At 29.4% G+C, this 24,395-nt stretch overlaps 2 protein-coding genes across 3 annotated transcripts; one reads left to right on the top strand and one right to left on the bottom strand.

The window, feature by feature from the left end:
* Positions 1-850: 850 nt before the first annotated feature.
* LOC113549485 (integrator complex subunit 6) lies at positions 851-6,069 on the top strand. Its single transcript, XM_026950806.1, has 14 exons — positions 851-967; positions 1,083-1,160; positions 1,616-2,036; positions 2,136-2,353; positions 2,417-2,578; positions 2,678-2,830; positions 2,900-3,127; positions 3,192-3,340; positions 3,413-3,534; positions 3,614-3,820; positions 3,891-4,027; positions 4,094-4,331; positions 4,604-4,921; positions 5,071-6,069. Exons 1-14 carry the CDS (start codon positions 851-853, stop codon positions 5,241-5,243), a joined length of 2,721 nt encoding a protein of 906 aa, XP_026806607.1. The 3' UTR covers positions 5,244-6,069.
* A 5,322-nt stretch (positions 6,070-11,391) lies between these two features.
* LOC113560845 (WD repeat-containing protein 48) lies at positions 11,392-17,893 on the bottom strand. 2 transcript variants are annotated; one of them, XM_026966952.1, is made up of 11 exons: positions 17,840-17,893; positions 17,532-17,751; positions 17,108-17,323; positions 16,744-17,039; positions 16,477-16,662; positions 16,184-16,366; positions 16,007-16,114; positions 15,795-15,894; positions 15,370-15,727; positions 15,013-15,304; positions 11,392-11,545 (listed from the first exon to the last, which is right to left on the bottom strand). In XM_026966952.1, the coding sequence occupies exons 1-10, from the start codon at positions 17,891-17,893 to the stop codon at positions 15,016-15,018; spliced, it is 2,010 nt and encodes a 669-aa protein (XP_026822753.1). In that variant the 3' UTR covers positions 11,392-11,545; positions 15,013-15,015. The 2 variants fall into 2 exon arrangements, with proteins under 2 accessions (XP_026822753.1, XP_026822752.1); XM_026966951.1 differs by lacking the exon at positions 11,392-11,545 and having other exon boundaries at positions 14,908-15,304.
* Between the last annotated feature and the right edge of the window lie 6,502 nt (positions 17,894-24,395).

Here is a 24,395-nt window from a genome sequence, read left to right as displayed (position 1 = left end):
GAATATTAAATAATAGTACTGATTCTTCGTGCTAGGGCGACCATGTCTGATGACTAAAGACCAAACAATTCGTCAGACAACAAACCGGTCGACTGCACGATTTACAGGATAACAAATCCGGTCGAACCGATAATAATATGGTCACCGTGCGATCGTTATTCGTCGCGAGCAACATGATAAATATTTTATAGACGAATAACTAAATTATCCATCTATCTTATATTATTTATATGGTCGCGTGTGTCGCAAGTCGCTGGTAAATTGTCGCCGAGCCGTTCGTCGGTCGGTTCGAACTTTGAAACGTTGTCACTCGTCAATTTAACCCTCCCACCGACCCGCATGGCCATGCGGTGAGCACACAAAAACTGCACAGTACTACTACAACAGTAGTTAGTACTTAGTAGTGCACACCCAAAACCCGCAACACCCGCAACGCTATCCGCACCAATTTTGTTGATTTCCCGCAGCAGTGGTCGAACGGGTTACGCGCCGCCGAGGCAGCGCGCTCTCGCGGAATCGAGGTACCTCTCTCGGCGAGCTCATTTAGTCATTTCCGACAACGACGCAATGGTATAAGTCTATTGCTGTGTGACGGTTTGTACTCGCTCTATTTGCAGTTTTCCGAACACACAAGCACCTAATTCCCCCAGACGACAGTCAAAAATGGCCGTCACCGTTCACGTATGATTTCGCCCGCTCCGCACTACGTTTGTGTCGGTTGCGATAACGTCGTCGCGTTTATCCGTCGCGCTTCGCGCCTGTTTCAATTTCAAAATATGCATAACTCCGGCGGTGTACATCACTTCTGCCGTCTTTAAATTCCGTTGTGCAATCCCGCCGCTCTTAAGGCATGACTATCATAGTGTTCCTCATCGACACCTCGGCGTCCATGTGTCAGCGGACCTACATGGGTGGCCGGCCGACACTCTTAGACATCGCCAAAGGGGCCGTCGAATCCTTTGTCAAGGTCTGCGCCTCGCGTCACCCTTTTCGTCGGTTCATTTGCCGCCTCGGCGCGTCGCGATGAACCGAAAGCACAAGTGGTTGTTTTAATTACAATTTTTTTTTTTCTGATAATATAGGTAAGACAGCGATCTTCAGAGAGCCGAGGTGATAGATATATGTTGTTGACATTCGAAGAACCACCAGCCAACATTAAGGTATTTATAAGATACCTACCTTGACGGTCTTAATGTCTCATTGTTATAGGTGTAATCTGTAAAAAATTCGTAAACAATGGGTAACAAACTGGCTAGGATAGGTTGCTTAAGCATTCATGTACATTTCTAAGAGCTGTATTAAATCATTTATAATTATTAAAAACTTTTAATGTTATGAATGTATCTTGAATTGAATTAATAATTGATAATACCAAATTAAATTGTCATTATCCAATATTAATTTTACATAACACATATATCTGGTAATTTTTTAATTTAATTTCAATGCTGATTTAAACGAGCCATTGTTGGGTAGCTTCTTTAAATGTTAATCAAGACTACTTGATAAATTATAATTTTCTGTTATCACTTGCTAAAAGATTGTATGATTTTCAAAAAAAAAAGTTATGAGTAATATAAAAACTTATAATTATGTTGTTTATTTATTTTTTTAGGCTGGTTGGAAAGAAAACATTGGTGCATTCATGAACCAATTGAAAAATTTACGCTGTGCTGAAATGACCACTTTGGGCCTAGCACTTAAAAATGTATTCGATATACTAAATATAAATCGTATGCAAAGTGGTATTGACACTTATGGTCAGGGTCGTTCTCCATTTTTTTTGGAACCTTGCATCATTGTAGTTATAACAGACGGTGGGCGTTTATCAAATGCATCAAATGTAGTTGATGAATTTAACCTACCCATGACAAACCCCATTCCTGGATGGGAAATGACTAGAGAACCATTTCGTTGGGATCAAAGATTATTTTCTTTAGTATTACGAATGTCTGGCACTCCAACAGTAGATCGCGATACTGGACTAGTTGCCAATGATACATCTCCTATTGACGCTATGTGTGAAGTCACTGGAGGTATCATATTTATTTTTTAATTCATTATTATATTTAATACTATAATTTAAATTTAAAGCAGAAAAATATTTATGTTAATATATATATTTTTTTTTATAGGTAGATCGTATTGTATAACTTCACAAAGGGTATTAATGCAATGCATTGATAGTTTAGTGCAAAAAATACAAAGTGGTGTTGTAATAAATTTTGAAAAAATTGGTCCAGAACCTTTACCAATCACTGACAAAGAAAATGGCATGGATATAGACATTGGTTATGAAGAATTTGGAAAAATAGGCTTTGGAAATGCTGATCATATAAATCATCAAAATGGAGTATGATAATGCAAATAAACCATAATATATTTAATTTATGACTTATATCAAATTTATATTTAGAATAAAGTGAACGGCATTCCCAATATTGTTCAACCTCCTTCCAATGCATGGCATAATTGTCGTAAACTCATTCATGTTCCAAAATCAGCTCAAAAAGGTTTTCCTATGGGATTTTGGCCTATACCTGAATCTTATTGGCCTGAAAATACAATGAATTCTTTGGTAATTATTATTAACCCCAATTATATATATAATATATATTATAGTTACTTAACTTATATTTTATATTTAAATAAATACAATGTTTGGTTGTTATAATAGCCACCAAGATGTGCTCATCCAACAGTTAAATTTTCCTGTGTCAATCAAGAACCTATGGTGATAGAAAGTTTACCTTTTGACAAATATGAATTAGAACCATGTCCACTAACGCAGTTCATTTTATCGAGGAAACAACCTACACTTTGTTGGCAGGTAATCAATATTAAATTCGAACATTATAATACTTAAAATTTATCAACTTTTATTGTTTTAATATTTTAGGTTTTTGTTGCAAACAGTTATAAAACTCCAGAAGTGATGCATCCATTTGGTTATCTAAAAGCCAGTACAACTTTATCTTGTGTTAATCTTTTTGTATTGCCTTATAATTACCCTCTACTATTACCCATTCTCGATGAATTGATCAAAGTGCATAGATTAAAACAAACACCTGAATGGCGAGCTCAATTTCAAGCATATTTAAGAAGTACACCAGGATATTATAATGCTGTAATAATTTAAGCGTATTACTTTTTATTTAGTTCTTTAGTGTTAAAATTAATCTAATTTTTAGCCTTTGAGAAGAGCATTAACAAGAATGGGTGTGCCTAGTACCGTAGTGACTTCATTAGTGCCAGACACAGCAGACAATGCTTCATTAAGCTACTCTGTATTAAGTTATTTAAAACGTCTTAAAACCCAAGCCAAAACAGAATATGATAGGTATTTTTTTTTGTATAACTAAAAAAAAATTTAAACTTTATTATTCTAACAATATAATTTTTTATATAATAGATTATGCACGGAAGTTACTAACAAACAAACAGCTAAAACAAATTTAAATTTGGCCGATTATGTCCGCGTTAATCACATATCATTGCTCAAAAAAGATATGACGACAAATCCTCAATTACAAAGTAATAAATATTTTTTATTGTATTATTATTCATTTTTGATAAATTTTTAGTTTAATTTTGTTTTTATAATTTATTTTAGATAAATTTATTCATCTGCGAGAACAATTAAACGACTTCAATAACTATGTAGTAGGTACAGCTAAAAGAAAAAATGTAGAATGTAACAAAACTGGTGGTTCTGGTTTTCGTAATCCATTTGACATATCAAGAAGTAAACTTTTAGAAGTAGTCAAAAACATGCAAACTAATTTTTCTCATTTTTCTCAAACCAGATTCTTTGAAGATGGTAAGTAAATTAAAAATGAAAATAATTATTTGGTTTGATTTATATTCTTTATTATAAAATACATAATTAGATCTGGTGCATTCAATGCCTGTAAGTCAAATGGGAAACTATCAAGAATACTTAAAACGTATGACATCACCACTCAGAGAAGTTGAATCAATGCCTGTTCGACAACACATGTTTGGAAACCCTTTCAAAATTGATAAAGTTAGTATTACATGTGTAATTTTTTGTTCTATATATTTTACAATTGAGTATTTTTTTTTTCAACAGAGAATGATGGTAGATGAAGCTGATGTTGACTTAGTTGGAGCAGGAAGTGGATCATCAAGTCCTAGAGCTGGATCAAAAAGAGCATTAGACAGCAGTCCTGCGCGGAGAAAACCTGGGCCTTTACCACGACATGTATGTGCATCACCTCGGCCCAGATCACCATCACCTGCCCCTTTCAGTCCTATTAATTCAATAGTTGAAACTCCACCTATACTTTTACCTAATGGAGGAGAAACAGGTATGACATGAATATCATAATTTTGTTTTGTTATTTCAATCAGAAAATATTATATTGAACTAGCTAGTAGTATAGTGTTTTCTATTTTTACTTTTTTACTTTTTTGGATGTATTTAATATATAAGTTATTATCAATAACTTATTAATATTTATTAATAACATCCTGATAAAAATAAATATAATGCAATTATTTTATTCTTTATAACTAACTAAATATTTTCTAAATTTATTGACATTTTATCATATAATGTTTTGTTTTGTTATAATTTTAGATGAAGAAACTCCAATTCCAGTTAATGGTGAATGTTACCCTAGGGCTATGTGCCCATCACCACCTCCACCCATTCTTGAACCATATGAAAATAACTTTGATGATGATATTGATGATGACGAGATTGTGCCAAATGATTTATGTAACCATGTTCCAGTACTTCCAGAAGGAAATACTGTTCGTCAACACTTGTTAACAATAACTGCTAATATGAATCAAGAAATTGATGAATTATCCAAACAAGAGTTGATAGACATTAAGCAACACAATGCAAAAGTTAGGAAACTTTTATTCATTGAAGTTAAACGTCCTGGTCAAAGTAAGTATAATTCATGTTTTGATGGGGCGTCATTCGCCTTCTGAGAAATTGTGAGTAAATAATAAATATATATATATATAGTAAAAATAATATGTATATTTGTTTACTAATAAAACAATGTTTTTGCTTTTTTACATTTTTCTTTTCAGATTATACAGCATTATTCCATTGTTTGAGTACATTAAAAGGTCCAGCGTCTATCCAATTGACCTATGTTAATGACATTATTGCTGAAGCCCTTAGGTTTAAGAGAAAAAAATTAGTTAACAAATTGGAGGAGTTTAGAAAATCATATATGCGAATTCCAGCTGCGGCCAGATGATAAAAAATAATAATAATAAGATATGGATTGTAGGCCTAACTTATTATTTTTCCTCTTCTTTAGTATCGTGTTGATCTACTGATACTTTCTGATGTGTGAAAATATAACATCTAAGTCTAATGCTACAGACTTGCAAACAAATTTAACAACTATTTTTGTAATAAAAGATTAATAGGCATAATTTAATGATGGAATAGGATAATATTTATTTAGTTCCTTTTCTGTTAAACATCTGTCTTCTACTTTTCCACGATAATATTGTTATTTTGTAAAATAATATTTACATTTGAGGAGATATTTTTCATTTCCATTATTGAATGTTTTTTATTCAATCATTTATAATTTATTTTTTTTTTTTTGCTTCTTGCTATCAATTAAACCAGTTACCCAATTTGACACTCGGTTTTCAACAAAATCAATGCATTTTTATTTCTCCAGCTACTCTGAATACCTAAAAAATTTGAAGAAAAAAATATTTTTCACAAGTGGTGCTTAAATTAGTGTAAATTGCATTCTAAAGAAAACATTTGATCCTTAAAATTAAATTTTATATAATGTTATAATAAAAATTATTATACTTTATTCCAAATAAGTAAGCAGACCTTTTTCGTGTACATTGAATAATATCATAACCCCAGACAATGGCAAGTTGATTTATGTTGACAAAACATAAGAGTAATTATTTATGATGGGACGAGAATGTGCAGTCTGTCTCATGGTATAATTTGATTTGGAGTGTGTAATCAAAAAATTTAACAAATAAAAAAACTTAACTTTTATTAATTATGCTTTTTAGTGTAATCAAATTTATATGTATTGCTTAAGTTAATAAAATCAGTTACTTTAATCATTAGGATTTTTGGTTTGAATATTATTTAATTATATAAATAAAAATAACTAAAAGTATTAAAATATATATATTAAATACACATAATAATAAAAAATTAATTTCTAGTGAGTAGTTGTTAATTAATCATTATTCTTCAGTTTATAAAGAAGGTGGAAGTAACTTTTATATAAAATTATTTAGTATAATAATGGTAATAGATTTTTAATATTTATATAGGTATATTTCTGATGCATATAACCAATATTATATTTATAATGAAAAATAAAATGAGTTTTTTTTCAGTTAATGATACTTTTCAGTATTAATATATTATCAGTGCTCGAATTGTGGGAAGGCTGCGCAATGGTACAGAGCTCTCCTACTATTTATTTTTTTGCGTACCACAACTATTTTTTGACAAGAACGGGAGAATGGCACAAACTTTATGTCTAAACTAATTTTTATTAAAATGTGGATTTCAATTTATAATATAACAAATTTTACATTTTTCAGTATCAAAATTATTTTTGATGATAGTTTATTAATTTATTGTTATTACCACTTCTATGGTTCTATATTTTTTTTTTGTAATTTGCTTATTAATCAATTATAATATCATACTGTTCTTTGCCTATAATATATTGTACATATCTATTCTGTGGACTAGTATGAAGGTAGAATTAAAATATTGTGTAGCTGAAAAGTGGTATTCAAAATATTAGTAAGGTGGCTGGGGACAAAAGCCCCCTACGAGTCTGTTAAGTAATTGTACACTTGGAACGCAATTTTTAAGTCGTTGAATTAAACTCTACCTAATTTTTCCCAATTCGAGTACTGTGTATTAAAGATATATGATTCAATGTATTCTTTGGTTTTCATTAAGCAAAAAAAAATCTGATTTTTAATGAATTTAAAAAGCATTTTCTTATAATTAAAAAGATTTTAAATAGAAATAATTTTTAACTAATATAAAAATATATCAACTTATAAATATTAGTATTAAACAATTTGACAAGTTCAATAATTTATTAATATCATACAACACTATTTTTAAAATTAATAATTTAAGTAAGCTCCCAAAAGTAATATATACCATTTCCACACTCCCAATTAGGTAAAAATCAAAAATAGAATTATTATTTACATTTAACAAATAGAGTTGGTAACTGGTACTCATATCTGTATACATGCACAAAAAAAAAACAAATTTTTAATAAGCCCCTGTTTTTACCTATGCCTGTGTGGGGCTAAAGAGAATGCCTCACCCACATCACGGTTTCCCAAACTTCAACGTAGAAAATTTGGGTTCAGCTGAATTAATTTTATTTAACCAAACTTTATTTTTTTTAATATTAAACTGAATAGGCCAATTATTATTAAACTCGAAAGTAAAACATTATTTATGTTTGTACTTAGAACTTTTACGATATTTTAGTTTTTAAGCAATTAACTGTAAACATATTAATTTTTAGTTCGATATTTGATTGTCCAATTAACGAATTTGATGTACATAGTAAAATTATACTAGATATAACTAGATTTATTTAAATTTAATTGTAAATAACTAAAATCGAAAATTCCTATTTTTATTTTCACTTGCACCATCAACAAACAAAAATATAATACACCATGTATAGTTTTAATCGATAGCACAAAAAAGTAAATTATAATTGCATAATTATGTATACCGTCAAATGGTATATATTCGATCGATTTTTAAACCATTATCCATTTCCGTCATAGAAAATCCAATTATATAGTTTACTTTTCCTATGTCATATTTTAGATGGCAACGCTGAGAAACAAATTTAAACACAACTATTACTTTCATGAATAGGTATGTATAGAAAAGGTTAAAAAGTATCTAGATATCTATAGTTTTAAAAGTTACTACTAATATTATTATGTTTACCCATTAAAATAATGGCAGGACAACCGAAATAAACTCCAGAGTTCAGATGCATTTTGAATTCTGAATTGGATTGAACATGCATGTGCAGAACTATATTTTTCCAATGGACAAATAGGAACGTTTCAGAAACCATCGTAGAAAAACATTTGGAAATAAATTTAGAATATAAGCAACAACCCACAATCTCCCTCTTCTTAATTTTTTTGTCATTCTTATAAACATAAAAATATAGCATATTGTTGACAGATAATAGATATAAACTCAGTGACGCAGCGATAAATGGAGTGGACAATGGACTCCAAACCCACTTTAGCAACATCCAACATAGATACGAGATACTTATAATGTTGTTACCTTATTAAGCACTTGAAATTTAAATTGTTTTTTTTTTGCTATCCAAGTAATAAATAATACAATTAATAGGTATATAGAGCGTGAAGTGTGGTAAGAGCTACTCATAATTTTAAAACCTAACCAATTAGATCTTTAAGTTCAATCAATTTATTTTGACAGTTTTTTTTTGAATTTAGCTTTATAATCCAAATTCTCGAGCAAGTACTACATAATCAATAATAAATTAAGTTTATGAGGCTTTCTAAAACTACATTTTATTAAGTGACACGCTTTCTTTTAGAATCATAAAATTATTATAATTCGAATGAAAAAACTTAGGTAATACTTTTAAAAATATTATGCAAAAATTTTTAGTTACCTAATTAAAATGTTTTAAATGATTGATATACCTACATATAACGTTTATGTTAATGGAGCAAGTGCGATAAAATTCAAAAATGAATATTCAGTAAAACTTTTAAGTTTGCAATTATCTATTAATTTCTGTGTAAAAGTTTCCGTTGTTCCTCAATTACATTTTTCTTGGATATTTTGAAAAGTATTGAGAATTTTTTACAAAAAAGTACCAACTAGATCATTTTTTACCTCAAATAGACGATGACAGACACGAAAAACCCACACTTCATTGTAAAATCACTCTATCAGAAGTTAATACAAATTCATAAAAAAATCGTTTTTATTTTTTATTTTGAGCTGATCCATACTATCAATAAATAATATTATATTACTATATTAGTATTGTCTTTTATTATTATTATAGATACATAAAACGTTTAACTATTTTTTGTAATTGAGTTGAGTAATTTTCCACTTCTCCCTGAATTTTTAAGTGATGTAGGTACCTACTACCTACTGATGTATAACTGTATAAATACATCAACTAGTGATTAATAAATAATAATTAACTGTCGATACCTACGCCCGCCTGTACATTATATTTTGTCTTCCGTAGCCAGTTCGCACAGGCGTGTTATGTCTTAAAATGCCTACCTAGCGTTTCTCAAACTGTTTAGCAAAACCCTAGACTTCTAGGAGAGTGAGTAGCTTATTAGTGGACACATCCACATTTAATTTAATTCAATATTATTAGTTAATTTTAATGAATGAATAATTGTCTATTCCTTAGTACATAGCGTCTTTACCGCAAAGCGCAGATATATTAGATGTATAAAAATATATTAGATATAAGGTATTTAGGTACAAGTCTTTAAAATTTAGATTGACATAAAGGAATCTTGTTAATTATTATATAAATATATAATACTAAAAAATAGTTGTTAAGTAAGTAAGTATTAGCTAGAAGGTACGTTTTTACTAAAATCTAAAAACCAAGTAAAATATGGAAACCGCTCAGTCTATACGAGAAATTAAAAAATATTATTTACAATTTATTGTAATTATTTTTTAAATTAAATTTGAATTTTATAAAAATCACTACGGAAGACGAAAAAAAAATATCTTATTGTTTTAGTAAAAGTAGAGTATTCTAGCAAGTTTGACAAAAACCCGGTGCTTTATTATAACTTATGAGTAAATAACTCAAGTGATCTGGATTTGTGTGGATATCGAACGATCTTTTGAAGAAACTCTTTATTAGAAAGTTAAATAAGAAAATATAAAGTTTATAAAGGTTGTTCTATGCAACGTCAGTTATACCGGATTCAAGATGATTCAATCAAATTTATCCCTAAAATACATCAATAGTAGATAACACATGGAATGTGGATAAAGATAGATGAAGAAAGTAGAAGCATTAAAAACCGTAAGAACTTAGGAATAATAAGAAGAGTTTGTGTAATGGACTACCTACTTTTATGATTAATTGATTATCAAAAATTGTGTTCAGACTTTTTGGCCAACTATTTTTCATCATTTAACAATAAATATTATATTTCTAGTCTGAATACAGGCAATTTCTCAAGATCGGCTTCAAGCCTTTGTAAACAACTTTATCGTACTTGCAATGGTTAATACATTAGTAATGCTTAATACTTTTACCAAACCAAACGATTTAAACTGTTTATCAATGGATAATGATATTACCTATAAAAACAACTAATGTCCATTTTGTATTCATGCTTATTGTAATACTCACAACAAAAAGTAGGTATCGAGAATTTAATCCAAAAAAAGATACCATCTGTTAGGAATGTAGGAACCACTGAATTAAATAATAACATAATATCACTCAGGAGATTCGAATATTTCAGATCGGCTTTAATCTGTCTGCTCGGTTGAGATATTGAGTGTTTCAGCATCTAACATCAATAACGTATTATGGGTGAAGAAGGTATGTACTTACGTATCCAGAAGTCATCAAATCGAGGAGGCTTCAACCAATCACTTTCCAAGTTGCCTTAAAATAATGATATTTTCATAACATTATTATAAAATAAAATACGTTGCCAAAATTAAATATAACCCGTTAACTACCAGCGGTTAAATGTTTTGCTAAAAAAATATTATATAATAAGTACCTATTTTGCTATTACAGTAACAAATTAGATGTAACATTGGTGAGTGCTAAAATAAATTGTACCACAACCCCTTAGGACTCTTTATCGCCCACATAATACTTACAAATATCTGACCACTGACCTAACATATATGATTATTTTTACGAAATAATTATCTATAAACATAATTCCTTAAAAATTATTCGTTTGCAGAGGTGAATTAATAAAATGGATGATAAATAATATTATAAATTAATGAAAAAATGTTATTTATTTATATTTGATTAGGGATACAAAAATAAAAATCCTTACCACAACAGTTCACAAGCAATTTGTGAACTAAATTACTTAAAGAAACAGAGTGTTAATTTTAAATATGTGGATGCATCTTTGATTAAGTATACATTTGTTTAATATTTATAAGTGTATTAATTTATTATTAACTTTTTATTATTTATTTTATTTTATTATATATATCTATAGTGGGATAACCAACGAGAAAGCACTTGCAAGCACTATTGAGTATTAATAGTTTAGACTAAATGTCGATTTTATAAATCGTCAGCAAGCTATAGATTATACAGTACTTGTACTTTGTACTTGAGACAGAGCTTAAGACAGCGTCAAATCATTATGTAAGTCTATATATATATTCATTCTTACCCAAACTAGATTACTCTCATACTTAAGCTAAACAGCATTAGCGGGAATCCGAGGAATAGGGCTTAGTCGTCTTAAGTTTTTCAAGCCACTAAAAAAAAAATTTTTTACAATGTAATAGGTATTTTTTTTTATAAGTATTATCCAAAATATTCATATAAAAGTTTTGTGTAATGGGATGTATTCTTAGTAATAGTAGTAAATATTTTGACAGAAAAATGCAAAAAAGTGTCCCTTATAGGTATTTTGTAATTAATTGAAAAAAAAAGAGGCGTATATCTACACGGGTAAATGCTCCGCTGTAGAGTAAGTTTTGAGTGTAGCTCGTCATTCGGTAAGTCACTGTAATGTATGTGTTAAATTTGATTCAATAATAAATCATTGCATACGAAAAACAATTCTATAAGCAAAGACAATATGCAGTCAACAATCAATTTATATGTATAGGTATATTAATATTTAAGTAATTTGTATGATTTATTTATATTGCTATTATACTAATTAATTCTGCTATTAGAAATTCAGTGAATTGAATCAATTTTTTCTAAAAACATCATACGTATTAACAAAATAAATAAAATTATTCTACTACGTTTAAACTTCTAATTTCGTCTAAATTTGAGTTTCAAATCTATAAAATTTTGTATTACATATTAAAAGAAAATAATTTATGAATTTCAAACCATAAAATAATTTACAAATTTTCGATATTTTTTAATTAGTAATTGAACAATTTATAAAGAATTTTATACCTACCTCCTATTACATTTTCAAGAATTTTGATGCAAAAAAAATTTTTTTTTGATAATATTTATAGAGAAAATATAAAAATTTAAATTGTAAGCTTATAAGAATCAAAATATTTTGAAGATTATGCTATGTATAAAAAATGATAATAAAAATTTTTGGTGAGGATATCAAGTTCCCATCTCCGGTCTGTATTTGAATAAATACTAATTCAAAAAACTAATTTTGTGTAATATTTCCGTTTTCTTGGTTTTTTTATTATTCTTGATTATCAAGAAAAGAATTGAGAATTTTTTACTGTTGACCCTCGTAGTACCAACTAAATTCACTTTTCTACCAGAAAATATATGAAGACCGAAAATCGAAGCATTTTTTCTAATATAAAGTGTCTTAAGGAACAACAAAACATACACACACACATTATTATAAAATTAATATACATTCATCAATTCACTAAAAATCTAAAAAAAAAATATTGTCGAAAACTGATTTAAGGTTTGTAGAAGTTTTTATTTAGTTAGGTAGCTATTATTCTAAAAGTTGTAAATAGATATACACAATTATCATAAATATAACAATAAGTAAAAATGTTTTTACATATCGAAAAAAATAAATGATGTGATTAACTTCTATAAATTGTATATGCTTCCAAAATTCCTGTAAACTATTAAAAATAATATCCATCTATAAACGAATATTTTATTTGAAAACGTAACTAATTTTGAAAAAAATATCAAAGGAAATACATCACATATTCCCATCCAGGCCACTCACCATAAGTACACCATTGTTGATTATAGCTAATCCTCAAAGTGGAAAGAAAAAACTATTCAAGAAAAACAAATTTAAATAAAATTTATAATTTGTAAAATGAATGAGCTGTATTTGGTGTATTGTATATTATACCAAATATATAAAAATATAATTTATATATCCCCATTCAAATGTTATTTGCAAACACAATTGATTATTATTTTTATATTCAGTATTATAATTTACAACACCAATAATAACATTAATAACCACCCAATTTCTGTACTCAACAGAATAGTTTTTAATTTGGATGATTAATAATATTGAATAGTTGGATTATATATTTATTATGACATTCCAAAAACTAGGCACAATTACTGAATTAGTGTATTACGTGATCACTAATCAGCTGTAGTAAGTAAATAAATATTCATACATTTTTTACAAAAATACATGAATTATGGGAAATATTTATAAAAAAATCTTTATTATTGTATAGTAATATTTTTGAAAATGCCCCCCTCTTATCAACATAAAATGAATATAACTATAATATATAGGTAATATGATTTTAAATACTTAATATTGATTATTAATTATTACATGGATGTTTATACAACAATAAAACTAAATAATAAATATTAAGTATATTTGACAAAATTAAATATACATACTATTTTAATCTTAATCATTATTAAATAGTTTAATAATATTCAGCAATACACGAATAAATATACAATAATATAGTTAAACGTTACTATCTAAATAATGAAAATTTTCAGTCATGATGTACATTAACTAAATATTTGTTTTTGAATAATAAATTTATTAATTGAAAACCACAATATTGCATTAAATATAATTAAAACTAAAAAACAGTTAGAGTATTTAAAATGTTATAATAACTCGTCTAATTCTCTATATAGATACGTGATTCTAAAATAGAGATAATAATAACATTATATTATGTGTACTACATGCAATATAATATTGGTAAATAAACTTGACTATTTGTTAAAATCGTTAACTTTAATGATAAAAAAAACCACAAATTATTTGTGAGTACTGGGTAATAATTAATACCTTTAATGGAATTATTAATTACAAATTAATAACATAATGTTGATAACCTGATCTGCTGTAATTAATTAGTTATAAAATCAACATGTCTTAGGGAAAAAATTCAAATATTCTCACACAATTTGAATTGTTTACTTAAAATATGCGTAAAAAATTGAAAAAAAATGTTATCAATGTGACAGGGATATTCATTACATAACATATTCTAAGTTTAATGATTATGTTTAAGCTGGACGATTCGTTTTTAGGAAATATTTACGAACAATTATTAATAATATTAATTTTATCAACTAAAAGTATTTAAATATATAATAATATATTATATATAGTTAATAATAACCTATATTATTTATATCACAAATCATATAACAAGTAATTCTTATGAAAGAAAAAAATAATAAAGATAATTTATGTAATTTAATATCTTACAATTCAGCTTGTTAAATAATTAATATCTGGCCTATTTTTATAATAATTAATGTGTATTACTTTAAATAAATTGGTTTTAAATGATTTGTATCAATTTGTATGTGTTCATAATGTTACCAAAATTATAATGAATTTAAAATGAGAAAAATATAAAAAAAAATAAGTCTTTTTTTCAAACATTTTTGTAAGTCTTAGGAAAATAATATAATCAAATTAAATTTGATTTGATGCTAATATTTTTTACATGGTAATAATATAATTTAATCTATGTTTGGTTATATTATATACAGGTTAGTTAAAATACACTTATTTTTGAGTGTGATATGAATTTAACGTTTATCATTAATACTTTTGATGTGAATACATTTTATAACTTATAACAATATCATCATAATTTAATACACATTTTTTTTATTTGCAAACAATGGCAAAAAATGTATCAACAAATTTATTAAAATTGGTTGAACATTATTATATATTAAAAAAGTAAATAAATAAATAAAGAATAAGAAGATAATAATTTAAAATATACCATGAAATAAAAATTACTTTTTAATGTTTGGCCTTGAAGTATATTGTTAAATCAGCTGAAGATTTCCAAATGAAATGTTTCAAAGTCCTTAAATCCATTGTAGGAGAAAGTATTTGATCATTACAACTTAGTTCAAAATTTTTCTCTGGTGTATTTCCCTGTAGATGATTACTTATACAATCAGAGGTTTTATTATATGGACCACTTCCATCATTTTCGGACAATTTTTCATGGATATACTCAGCTATTTTCTGAACTTGAATAAAGTCATTTGCCACTAAGCGATCTCGACTCGGACGAAGAGTACCGCTATAAATAATTAATATTTTAAAAGTTATTAATAAAGAATATAAATGTATTAAATTTAAACATACTTTTTTACAGGCCTAATACAAGTATTTGATAGTGGCACAAGATAAAATGATATCTTGAGGGCTTTAGGTATACTTTTTTCAACAATAACATTCATAACCCAAGAAGGAATAGTTTCGTTTAAAATTGAAACATCATTTTCATCTCCAGCCTGACTGACTAACATCCTATACAAACACCGACCACCAACTTCACTTATCATAAGTGGTGTATGTTTAGGAATTCTACAACATTGCGAATCTAGTTTTGTCTGAGCATTGAGTTCAGTAGACTGGGCTCCATCAGAAGACCCATGATCTGTTTGAATGCGATTGAGCCAATTTTCTAACAATGATCTCAGCATCCGATTGCCATAATTTACTAATAAATAAACACAAATTATATGTCTTAACTATGAGAAACTACATTAAATTAATATTATAATTACCCCTTAAGTTATCATCTGTGACATTAATTCCTGCTTCCTTAGCAGAAACCCAAGCTGCAAAACAATCATTTTCATCTTGTCCCAAATGAATCGTCAACATCTAATACAAATTAAGAAATGACCATATATTTAAATTATATTATTCCTTAGTTCTTATTACATTAAATATTAATATTAATAAAAAAACGAAAAGCAATAAAAAATAAATATACCCCTGTTTTTAAATCAACACTAAACCAGTTTGGTATATATATTATACGGTGTCGTTTTTTTATTTCTTCATCAAAATCAACTTGACCTAAATCTTGTAGTTTAGAAGCCTGCACAATTAAAAAAATATCAATTAAATAAATCAATGTATTATTAAGGTTGATTTTTAAAATAATAACCTTAAGAACATCATAAACCGCAACATTTTTTTCCGTGTCTTGTGTCAATATAGTTCGTTTATCATTCAGTACATGATATTTTCGTATAGCAGCAGCTCCTTTAAGTGTCCTAAATGGTTCTTGATTATATGGTTCTGTTGGAACATCTTCAAAATCAGCTGTTTCATCACTTTTTCTTAATCGCTAAAATTTTTTTGTATATTTATTGTTATACAATTTTCATTTAAATTAACATCATAACAAACAATTTTTTTATTTTTAACATTCAATCATTTTTTGAACAACATGCTCACCCAGCAATTAATTGAGGACTCAGATGTGGCTACCCAAACAGCACTCATATCAGGCGTTGTAACCATTTTTACAACCGGAGCAGACTCATTGCATATAAGTTGAACCCTATTAGGATTTTTTAAATCTGTCATATAAATTTTTTTATCACGACCACCAGATACGACATGGGAAAAATTTTCAGTTGCCTATGAACATAAAAAAAAATCATTTGAATTAAAAATTATTTTATAAAATAATAACTTGAATTTAAATTAATTAATCATTACTGCTAATGCCCAAACTCCTTCTTTATGAATTCTTAAAGTTTGAATGCATTGTTGTTGTCCTAGAGACCATAATTTAATAGTTCCATCTGAGCTACCCGATAGGCATTGTGTACCATCACGACTTACAACCAAAGCTTTTACATTGTCTGTGTGACCAATCAATTTCATCATACAGTCACTTGTCCTTGTGTCCCATACTCGTAAAATTTTTTCTGTACTTCCACTAATTAAAACTGTACCACTATTGTTCATTGCCAAACTGTAAATAGAATTTTTGCTACCAGGTAGGGAAGCCGCTAAACATATAGTATAACAATTAATAATAAGCAATCTTTTTTTAAGTTATTTCTTATTAATAACATACTTGTAACAGTATTGTTAGTAGTAGTTAAAGTAGTCAACATATTAACATCCCACATGAATATTGTTTTGTCTAACCCAGCTGATGCGACTACTTCTTTATCACGAGCATATGCTAAAGCTCGAACATAATCTTTGTGTGTTCGTAAGGTCGATAAACAAGTATTTTCTTTTCGAAGTCCCCACAATTTAACAGTGGTATCTGAACTTGCAGAAATTACTGTAAACACCAAATTAAAATTAAATCACTGTACATAAGAACAATAGCATCGGTAATAAGTATATTTTTAAAAGAGATTATGGCAAAATTTAAAGATAACAACAGGTAATGATGTTTACACTTATTTTAATGACATCGGCTAACAATATATTTTTTATACAAAATTACTATATCATTTAAATACAAAAAAAATCATTAAGCAACTTACAATAATTTCCTCCGCAACATAGTACAATATCATTAACCCAATCAGTGTGATGTTCTAATGACCGTAAATATGTAGCTTCAACATTATCTCGGACATCCCATTGTCGTATTATTCCATCTCGACCGGCAGAATATAATATTCCTTGTTTGAAATCCAACTGTAGGGAATTAATTCCAGCTCTATGTCTACGTTCTTCTTCATCACGAATAACAAATGAAATCTAGTGTTGAAATGAAAAAAATATTGTGTGAATGTTAAGCTAAAAACATCATAACATCTATATGGATAAAAAATAAAATCATCTTTACTTGAACTTTTTTACGTCCAGGCTGTGCAAGACAATTTTTATGTAAAGTACTCATTTTGTGCTATAATTATAGTATAATTACGAAAAATGCATTTCACTAATAATTCATCGAATCCATATGACTACACGATCATTAACATGCAGGCGTTGATTATTTCTCCTCTTTGAGCAATATTTAAAATTACTGTTCTGATTCTAAAATACATTTACATATTACATTATATTAACAGTACCGACTATCGAATACCGATGGGCGTAATATATTTATATAATACGTAAATGTGTTATGTTTGCACTGTTTGCAGAACATAATATGACTATATGAAAATTGAAAATATTGAAAATATTAAATAATATGAAATATGAATTATAATGTTATTAAATATATCTTATCATTTTGAATGTAAAATGTAAATACAGTATTAGGTGATAAGATAAGATAATATCATGGCTTAAAAACACGATTTAAAATCTTAAATCGTGCTTAAAAACCATGATTAAAGATATCTTTAATCGTGTTAAAAACCAAAATGTTATCTATCATTTTAAATTTCGAGCACATAGACAGATAGAATGAACTAGGTAGATACTAGATATACTCGATGTGTTCCTCCGTCTTACTAACATACGACATAGTAAATTTTCGTTCAACAGTTTCAATAGTGTCACAGACTATATGACTATACCTACCTATTTTCACATAGTCTGTGATAGTGTGCTGTTAGCTTAATAATTTTTATATTAGACTAATAAAGTGAATTGACCTTTTATAACATTTGTAAATAAGTTATGATCTTTTTGAAACATTATTTATAATAATTAATAAGTCGATTTACTCTAATAAGACAAGTCTAACATCAAGACCAACAGCACACTATAGAAACTGATGAACGAAAATTTGCTAGATGAATTGTACACGTGTGTAAGAGGGTCAGGCGTAGTTACGTGGGTGATGATGGGATCGATGGGGGGGATAGATCCCGCAAGAGTATTTTTTTTTTAATGTTTAATGCGTCAACTTGTTCTCGAACTCGATAAAAGATTATTTAATTATACAATTACCCATATTACGTTATAATCACGGATATAATCCATCACGTCCTTACCTTAGATCTCAAATTATATCTATCGCCTATAATAGTATCATGTACATTTATGCTCTCCAGATGTAGAAAACTTCCGACGTTTTACTGGATGAGCTAAACCTGTGAAGGTGCAAACTAAACAGATCATCTAATAGTGTTCCAAATCAGCTCTTCAAGCTCTTACTGAATGTGATGCTAATTTATTTACTAATATAGTTAAAATTATCAAAATTGTATGTACATCATTGCCTATGTCTCTACCATCATACGTCTACACCTGACCGGATGTTTTCATCACTAAAAACTAAAAAGAATAGACGTATCTAAGAAATACCATATCTGAAGTAAGATAGTAAGAATAAAAAAAAACCAACTTTTTATGTATTGTTATAGAACGATTGTCATTACATTTTCATAATAATTAATTAATAACCATTATTTGTCATAAAACAAGATCAATTAATTGAAGCTATGTTAGCTATCCAAAAATACATACACATTGACATAGAGGAAATTATAAGCAAGTTATCTACGGCGAAGTCTTCCGTTTTATGTTTATCCAATAAATTACATATCCCCCCTCCCCCAGAACAAAATCATAACTACGTCACTGAAGAGGACGTATGTAATATATGCACTAAACACAACCCCCCACCAAAAAAAAAAAAATATGTATATATTATATAATTTACGCCACATCTAAAAATTAATTTTAGTAATTTGTGCCACATAAAACTATATGAAAGGGTAAAATGTGATCTGCGTCATTCTGTACCTTCAAAAATTATAATTTGCGTCACTTTTAAACAATTTTTTTTTATAAATTAATTTATTGTATTTTTAATCATTGATCAATCAAGTTCATTTTAATAATTTAAAAAAAAGTATTTAATATGTACAATTCCGGTTATTAAAAAAATATAAAAATCAGTCATATTATGAATTATGATTAATAAATAAATGTGTATAAAATAAGTAATAACTGAACAATTTTGTTTACAGATTAACATAGTATTATATTTTAAATCGTTGATTAATCAAGTTAATTTTAATATCTAATTTGCATTTGTTTAAAAAAAGTATTTGAGATTTTTACGAGAATATATTATACTTGCATTTTTGATGCAGGACCGCCACAAATTAAAATGTTGATGTTTTGAGTTACCTATGGTTACAGTTCGATAGCTATTATTTTTCTCTGCCACAAGCGGCACAAGTCGTATAAAGCATTGAAGCATTTAAACAGGTAATTAACACCTAAACAATTTTTTACTACAACATATAGTGTATATATCGTATAGTGCTTACTTAATTACAATGTTGATAGAAAATAAAACTTACTAAACATTTTTTTTAAATGTGCTATTTCATCTAGTTTCATAATAGTTTTCAAAATTATATTTATAATATATAATATACATTACACATTATACATCACATAACTTTTAGGAAAACGTATATTAGCCAAATGGTACATCAATATGAGCTGTAACAATAGACTCCGTAATAAGAATGCTTATTATTCTTAGTTCTTGGTAGGTATTATGGTTTATGGCTACAAGTCTACAATGTACAATAATAATAAAAATAATACCACGGTAAATAAAATTTGTTTATTTACATAATCTTAAAAATACGAACACGAATTTCGCATCATAAACTATAATAATACTGATTAAGCTCAAAAAAAATTAGGAAATGTTTGAGGGGGGTATTGAAGTGTTTGAGGGGGGGGGGCTTAGCCCCTAAAACCCCCCTCTATTTGCGCCTATATGCGTAGGGGTAACCTACCTATCTACCTACCCACCTAATTTTATCATGTATACACAATCTCGACAAATATAATGTGCACGCGATCTCCACGAATACATTATTATACTATATATGCACTATAAGTCTATAAAATATAAATGATATATAATATGACGTACACGCAAATTGTACTGTGCCCGTGAGAGATGTCCGGCCGAGCCCCACCACGCGCATTATGTCGATTGTCTATCATTGTATAGTATTGTACACTTGTACAGGTATATACATATCGCATCGTTTATTTATAATCTGCGCAAAACATATGCAGATGGGATGGACCGAACAGAGAACGTTCGTGTATACTATTGGCAGCGCGCACGAGCGAACCTCGTGATGACGTACGCTTCGGTAATTCGTGTTTACGGAACAGATCTGCAATCGCCGATAGAGAAACCGAATTGTATATTTATATCACGGTGGCTGTCGCTATCGCGGCGTGACGTGCCGTAACACAGCGTTACGGCGGTTAATTATCGATGGTACGCGCGGCGGGCCACGACTCGGACCCGATAAAGCGATGATGGCTGCGATAGCGATGACGGTGTAGGGTGAGTTGCTCGCAGGAATAAAAATGTCAGCAGTGTCGGCAAGGAAACGATTTCCGGGTATACGGTGCAGGTGCGCGACATCGGCGGCGACAGACAGATTACCGACGGGACGATGGTTTCACGGTATCAGGACCTGTCCGGCAGCTGTCCGCAGAATACCTGCACCATTTCTGCGCCTCGGAATCCCGGCGGCGGAGTCCTGTCCGCAGCAGCTACGCCCGCTTGTCGTACCAAGCTAGCTTGCCGATTGTGGCATGCAATATTCAGCCGAGGAACATCCACTGCAATATTCGGTTTATGTTTTTATATACATAATATTTGATATTTTTTTTTTTCATTGTATTGGCCTTCGTCACTTTTTGACGATTACGTCGTAAAAACTAGTTTTACGTATTTTTAGGTGATGTGTAGACAGTGGTGTCATTTCAATCTTTTTTTTTAATACGCGTGGTGTATATAGAGCAGGCCACTAAACTCAGTAAGCCACTATCAAATTTTCAACCAATCAATTTATAAAGTGGGTAAAATAATGGATTTTAAATACGCAAATGTACCTATCTACCCTGCGCGGTTCAAATGACGACCTGTGTGTAGATCGTATAGTGATCGTACGGGAAGCTTCCGCAAATGTACTGACGTGCTAAAGGGACCATCGGCCTATGACTTTATATCAATACAATCTTGAAAATCCCAATATTAATACCTGAATCCACAAAAAAGCACTTTTTTGAAAAATAATCGTATGCAAGTTTTCGGTGTGAAGGATTTGTTTTTGAACTCCGAAACTTTACACGCAGGTGTATTGCCGAAACAGGTTACCGAAGAAAAATTGCGAAATTTTCGATATTTTTATTTTATTAGCCTTCGTCACTTTTTGACGATTTATCCGTAAAAACTAGTTTATGTGTTTTTAAGTGTATAGATCATACGGGAAGGTTCCGCAAATGTGCCATTGTGCTAAAGGGACTACCGGCCTGTGTTTCTTTATCAATAAAATCACGAAAATCCAGATATTAATACCAAGTCTACTATAAACTACTTTTTTGAAAAATAATCGTATGCAATTTTTCGATGTGAAGGATTTGTTTTTGAATTCTGAAACTTAACACGCATCGTCAGGTTAGAACCACTAACAATAATTTTATTATTGTAAAAAAGAAATATACGACTCAAATAGAACATTTTTACTTTATCTTTAATAGTGGCTTAAACAGAATGTATTGGATGATTTGGATGTCGGAACATATTATATTTACCGGATCACAATGATGTGAGTAAAACAAAAGTACCTACATATCAGTGCGTCTTCTATAATGACACCAGTGACGTGCAGATTTTTTGAAGAGGTGGAGTTAGGTAATATCCTCTAATATGAAATAATTTTTTACTTCTCACAGATCTGTAGGGATGGGATGAATAGTGAGGATTGTAACCTAAAAATTAGTCCAAATGGGGGAGGATATGAACCCCTTAACTAGCCTTACCCGTGAGAATACCAATACCACTGAAAGACGTGTATGTATCTACTACATTTATATGCAGCAGTTAATTCGAATGAATTCGCATTAGAGTCATTAGAGAACGGGTTTATATGCACCTAAAATGTCAAGATTATAGATGTCGAATAAAACTATAAGTTAATGCGAATGTTTTTTACCTTTTTAGTAAATGTTTTATACTTTGGATTCCATGACCAAAATAATTATAATTTTACATTTTAAAATTCTCGCTAAAATATTAATTCGCATTAAAGCGTTTACATGCATTTCTAAATCTCAGACTAAGCAGAGTTAATTCAATTTGACGAATCGAATCAAATAATAAATGCGCATCAGCTTAACGTGAATTAAAAATGCGTTTATATGCACCCAACTCTCGGACCAACTGAATGCGCATTGACTGCTGCATATAAACCTAGTAATCGAGAACTACTGCGTATCACCCACTGGCTACCGTTAAATCGCGGTTCGTTAAGACACGCGTGGCTATAATACGCAAAGACAGTGATATTCGTGTACCACCGATTTATATCACACGCCTATACGAACGGACTATACAATCGCGGGCTGATATCGAACTACATCCGCAGTGATATTGTATAATCCACGTCTCAATCGTCTTGTACGTCGTGAACACTGCAGCGCCTTACGCAACGACCGCACCCGCCCGCGCCCGGTAGCCCAAAAACGCGTGAATAAAGGCCGTGTGGCGTAATCACCAAAAACAAAAAAAAACTGTCGTCTGTCAATGGCCTGCGCCGATAACCAAGACGAGTCACAACACTCACAACGATATTACTATACCGGCCACATATTGACAATACTGTATATTGTATAGTATATATTATTATATTAACGTCAATGCGTCATCGATAACAATAATAATATATGCACAACGGGACAATGTATACATTTTTATAAGAATAATTACAAGGTGACCGGCCGGCGTTTGCACCGGCGGGAACGCGCGCACGATTTCGGTGGACACGTCGTCCGACAATAAGGCTTAAAGATATTCATAACGAAACTGATGCGCCGCCGGTGACACGCGAGTTCGACGCACGAACCACACTGCAGGTAATATTATAATATGTGTTGGCGATGTGAATAACACGTCAAGACGAATAGTGAATCGTACAAATTTTACGCATCAAAACGGTATATATCTTTGAGTGTACCAATACACTCGTCACTCAGTCAACACTAACTAAATTGTAATAATGTACATCATTCATTTTTCGAATACTTATAAAACTTTTAAACGATTATAATCTTCAAATAAAAAAGAACATTATAATTGCCTAAAACCTATAACATTCTTTTACAAAAGACTCTCAACTAACAATATCCATTCAGCTATATATTATTATGTTCTCGGCTAATGGTGTATATACTTATACCAGTGGCGTACGCAATGGGGGCGGTGTCAGGAAGATATGACACCCCCTTAAAAATAAGTATCTGTTCAAATTATGAAACAAGGACTAAAAAAAAGGTCAATTTGTGCATTATAATTATGATATGACACCCCCCTTAAAAAAATCCTGCGTACGCCACTGACTTATACCGAATGTCAAGTTAAATCAGCTGCAGATAGTATGTTGAAACATTTC

The sequence above is a fragment of the Rhopalosiphum maidis genome, chromosome 1 (genome assembly GCF_003676215.2).
Source record: "Rhopalosiphum maidis isolate BTI-1 chromosome 1, ASM367621v3, whole genome shotgun sequence".
Classification (NCBI taxonomy): Eukaryota; Metazoa; Arthropoda; class Insecta; order Hemiptera; family Aphididae; genus Rhopalosiphum; species Rhopalosiphum maidis.
Note: the sequence above shows the minus strand (reverse complement) of the source record. Positions and strands in the feature narration are given on the sequence as shown.

Excerpts from the sequence above, each read along its gene's own strand:
- LOC113549485 (XM_026950806.1), top strand. The coding sequence starts at position 851 with ATGACTATCATAGTGTTCCTCATCGACACCTCGGCGTCCATGTGTCAG. Across the intron at positions 2,037-2,135 it reads TATGTGTGAAGTCACTGGAG|GTAGATCGTATTGTATAACT; the intron begins GTATCATATTTA and ends TTTTTTTTATAG. Across the intron at positions 3,535-3,613 it reads GACAAATCCTCAATTACAAA|ATAAATTTATTCATCTGCGA; the intron begins GTAATAAATATT and ends AATTTATTTTAG.
- LOC113560845 (XM_026966952.1), bottom strand. The coding sequence starts at position 17,893 with ATGAGTACTTTACATAAAAATTGTCTTGCACAGCCTGGACGTAAAAAA. Across the intron at positions 16,663-16,743 it reads AAGGAGTTTGGGCATTAGCA|GCAACTGAAAATTTTTCCCA; the intron begins GTAATGATTAAT and ends TTATGTTCATAG. Across the intron at positions 16,115-16,183 it reads CGGTTTATGATGTTCTTAAG|GCTTCTAAACTACAAGATTT; the intron begins GTTATTATTTTA and ends TTAATTGTGCAG.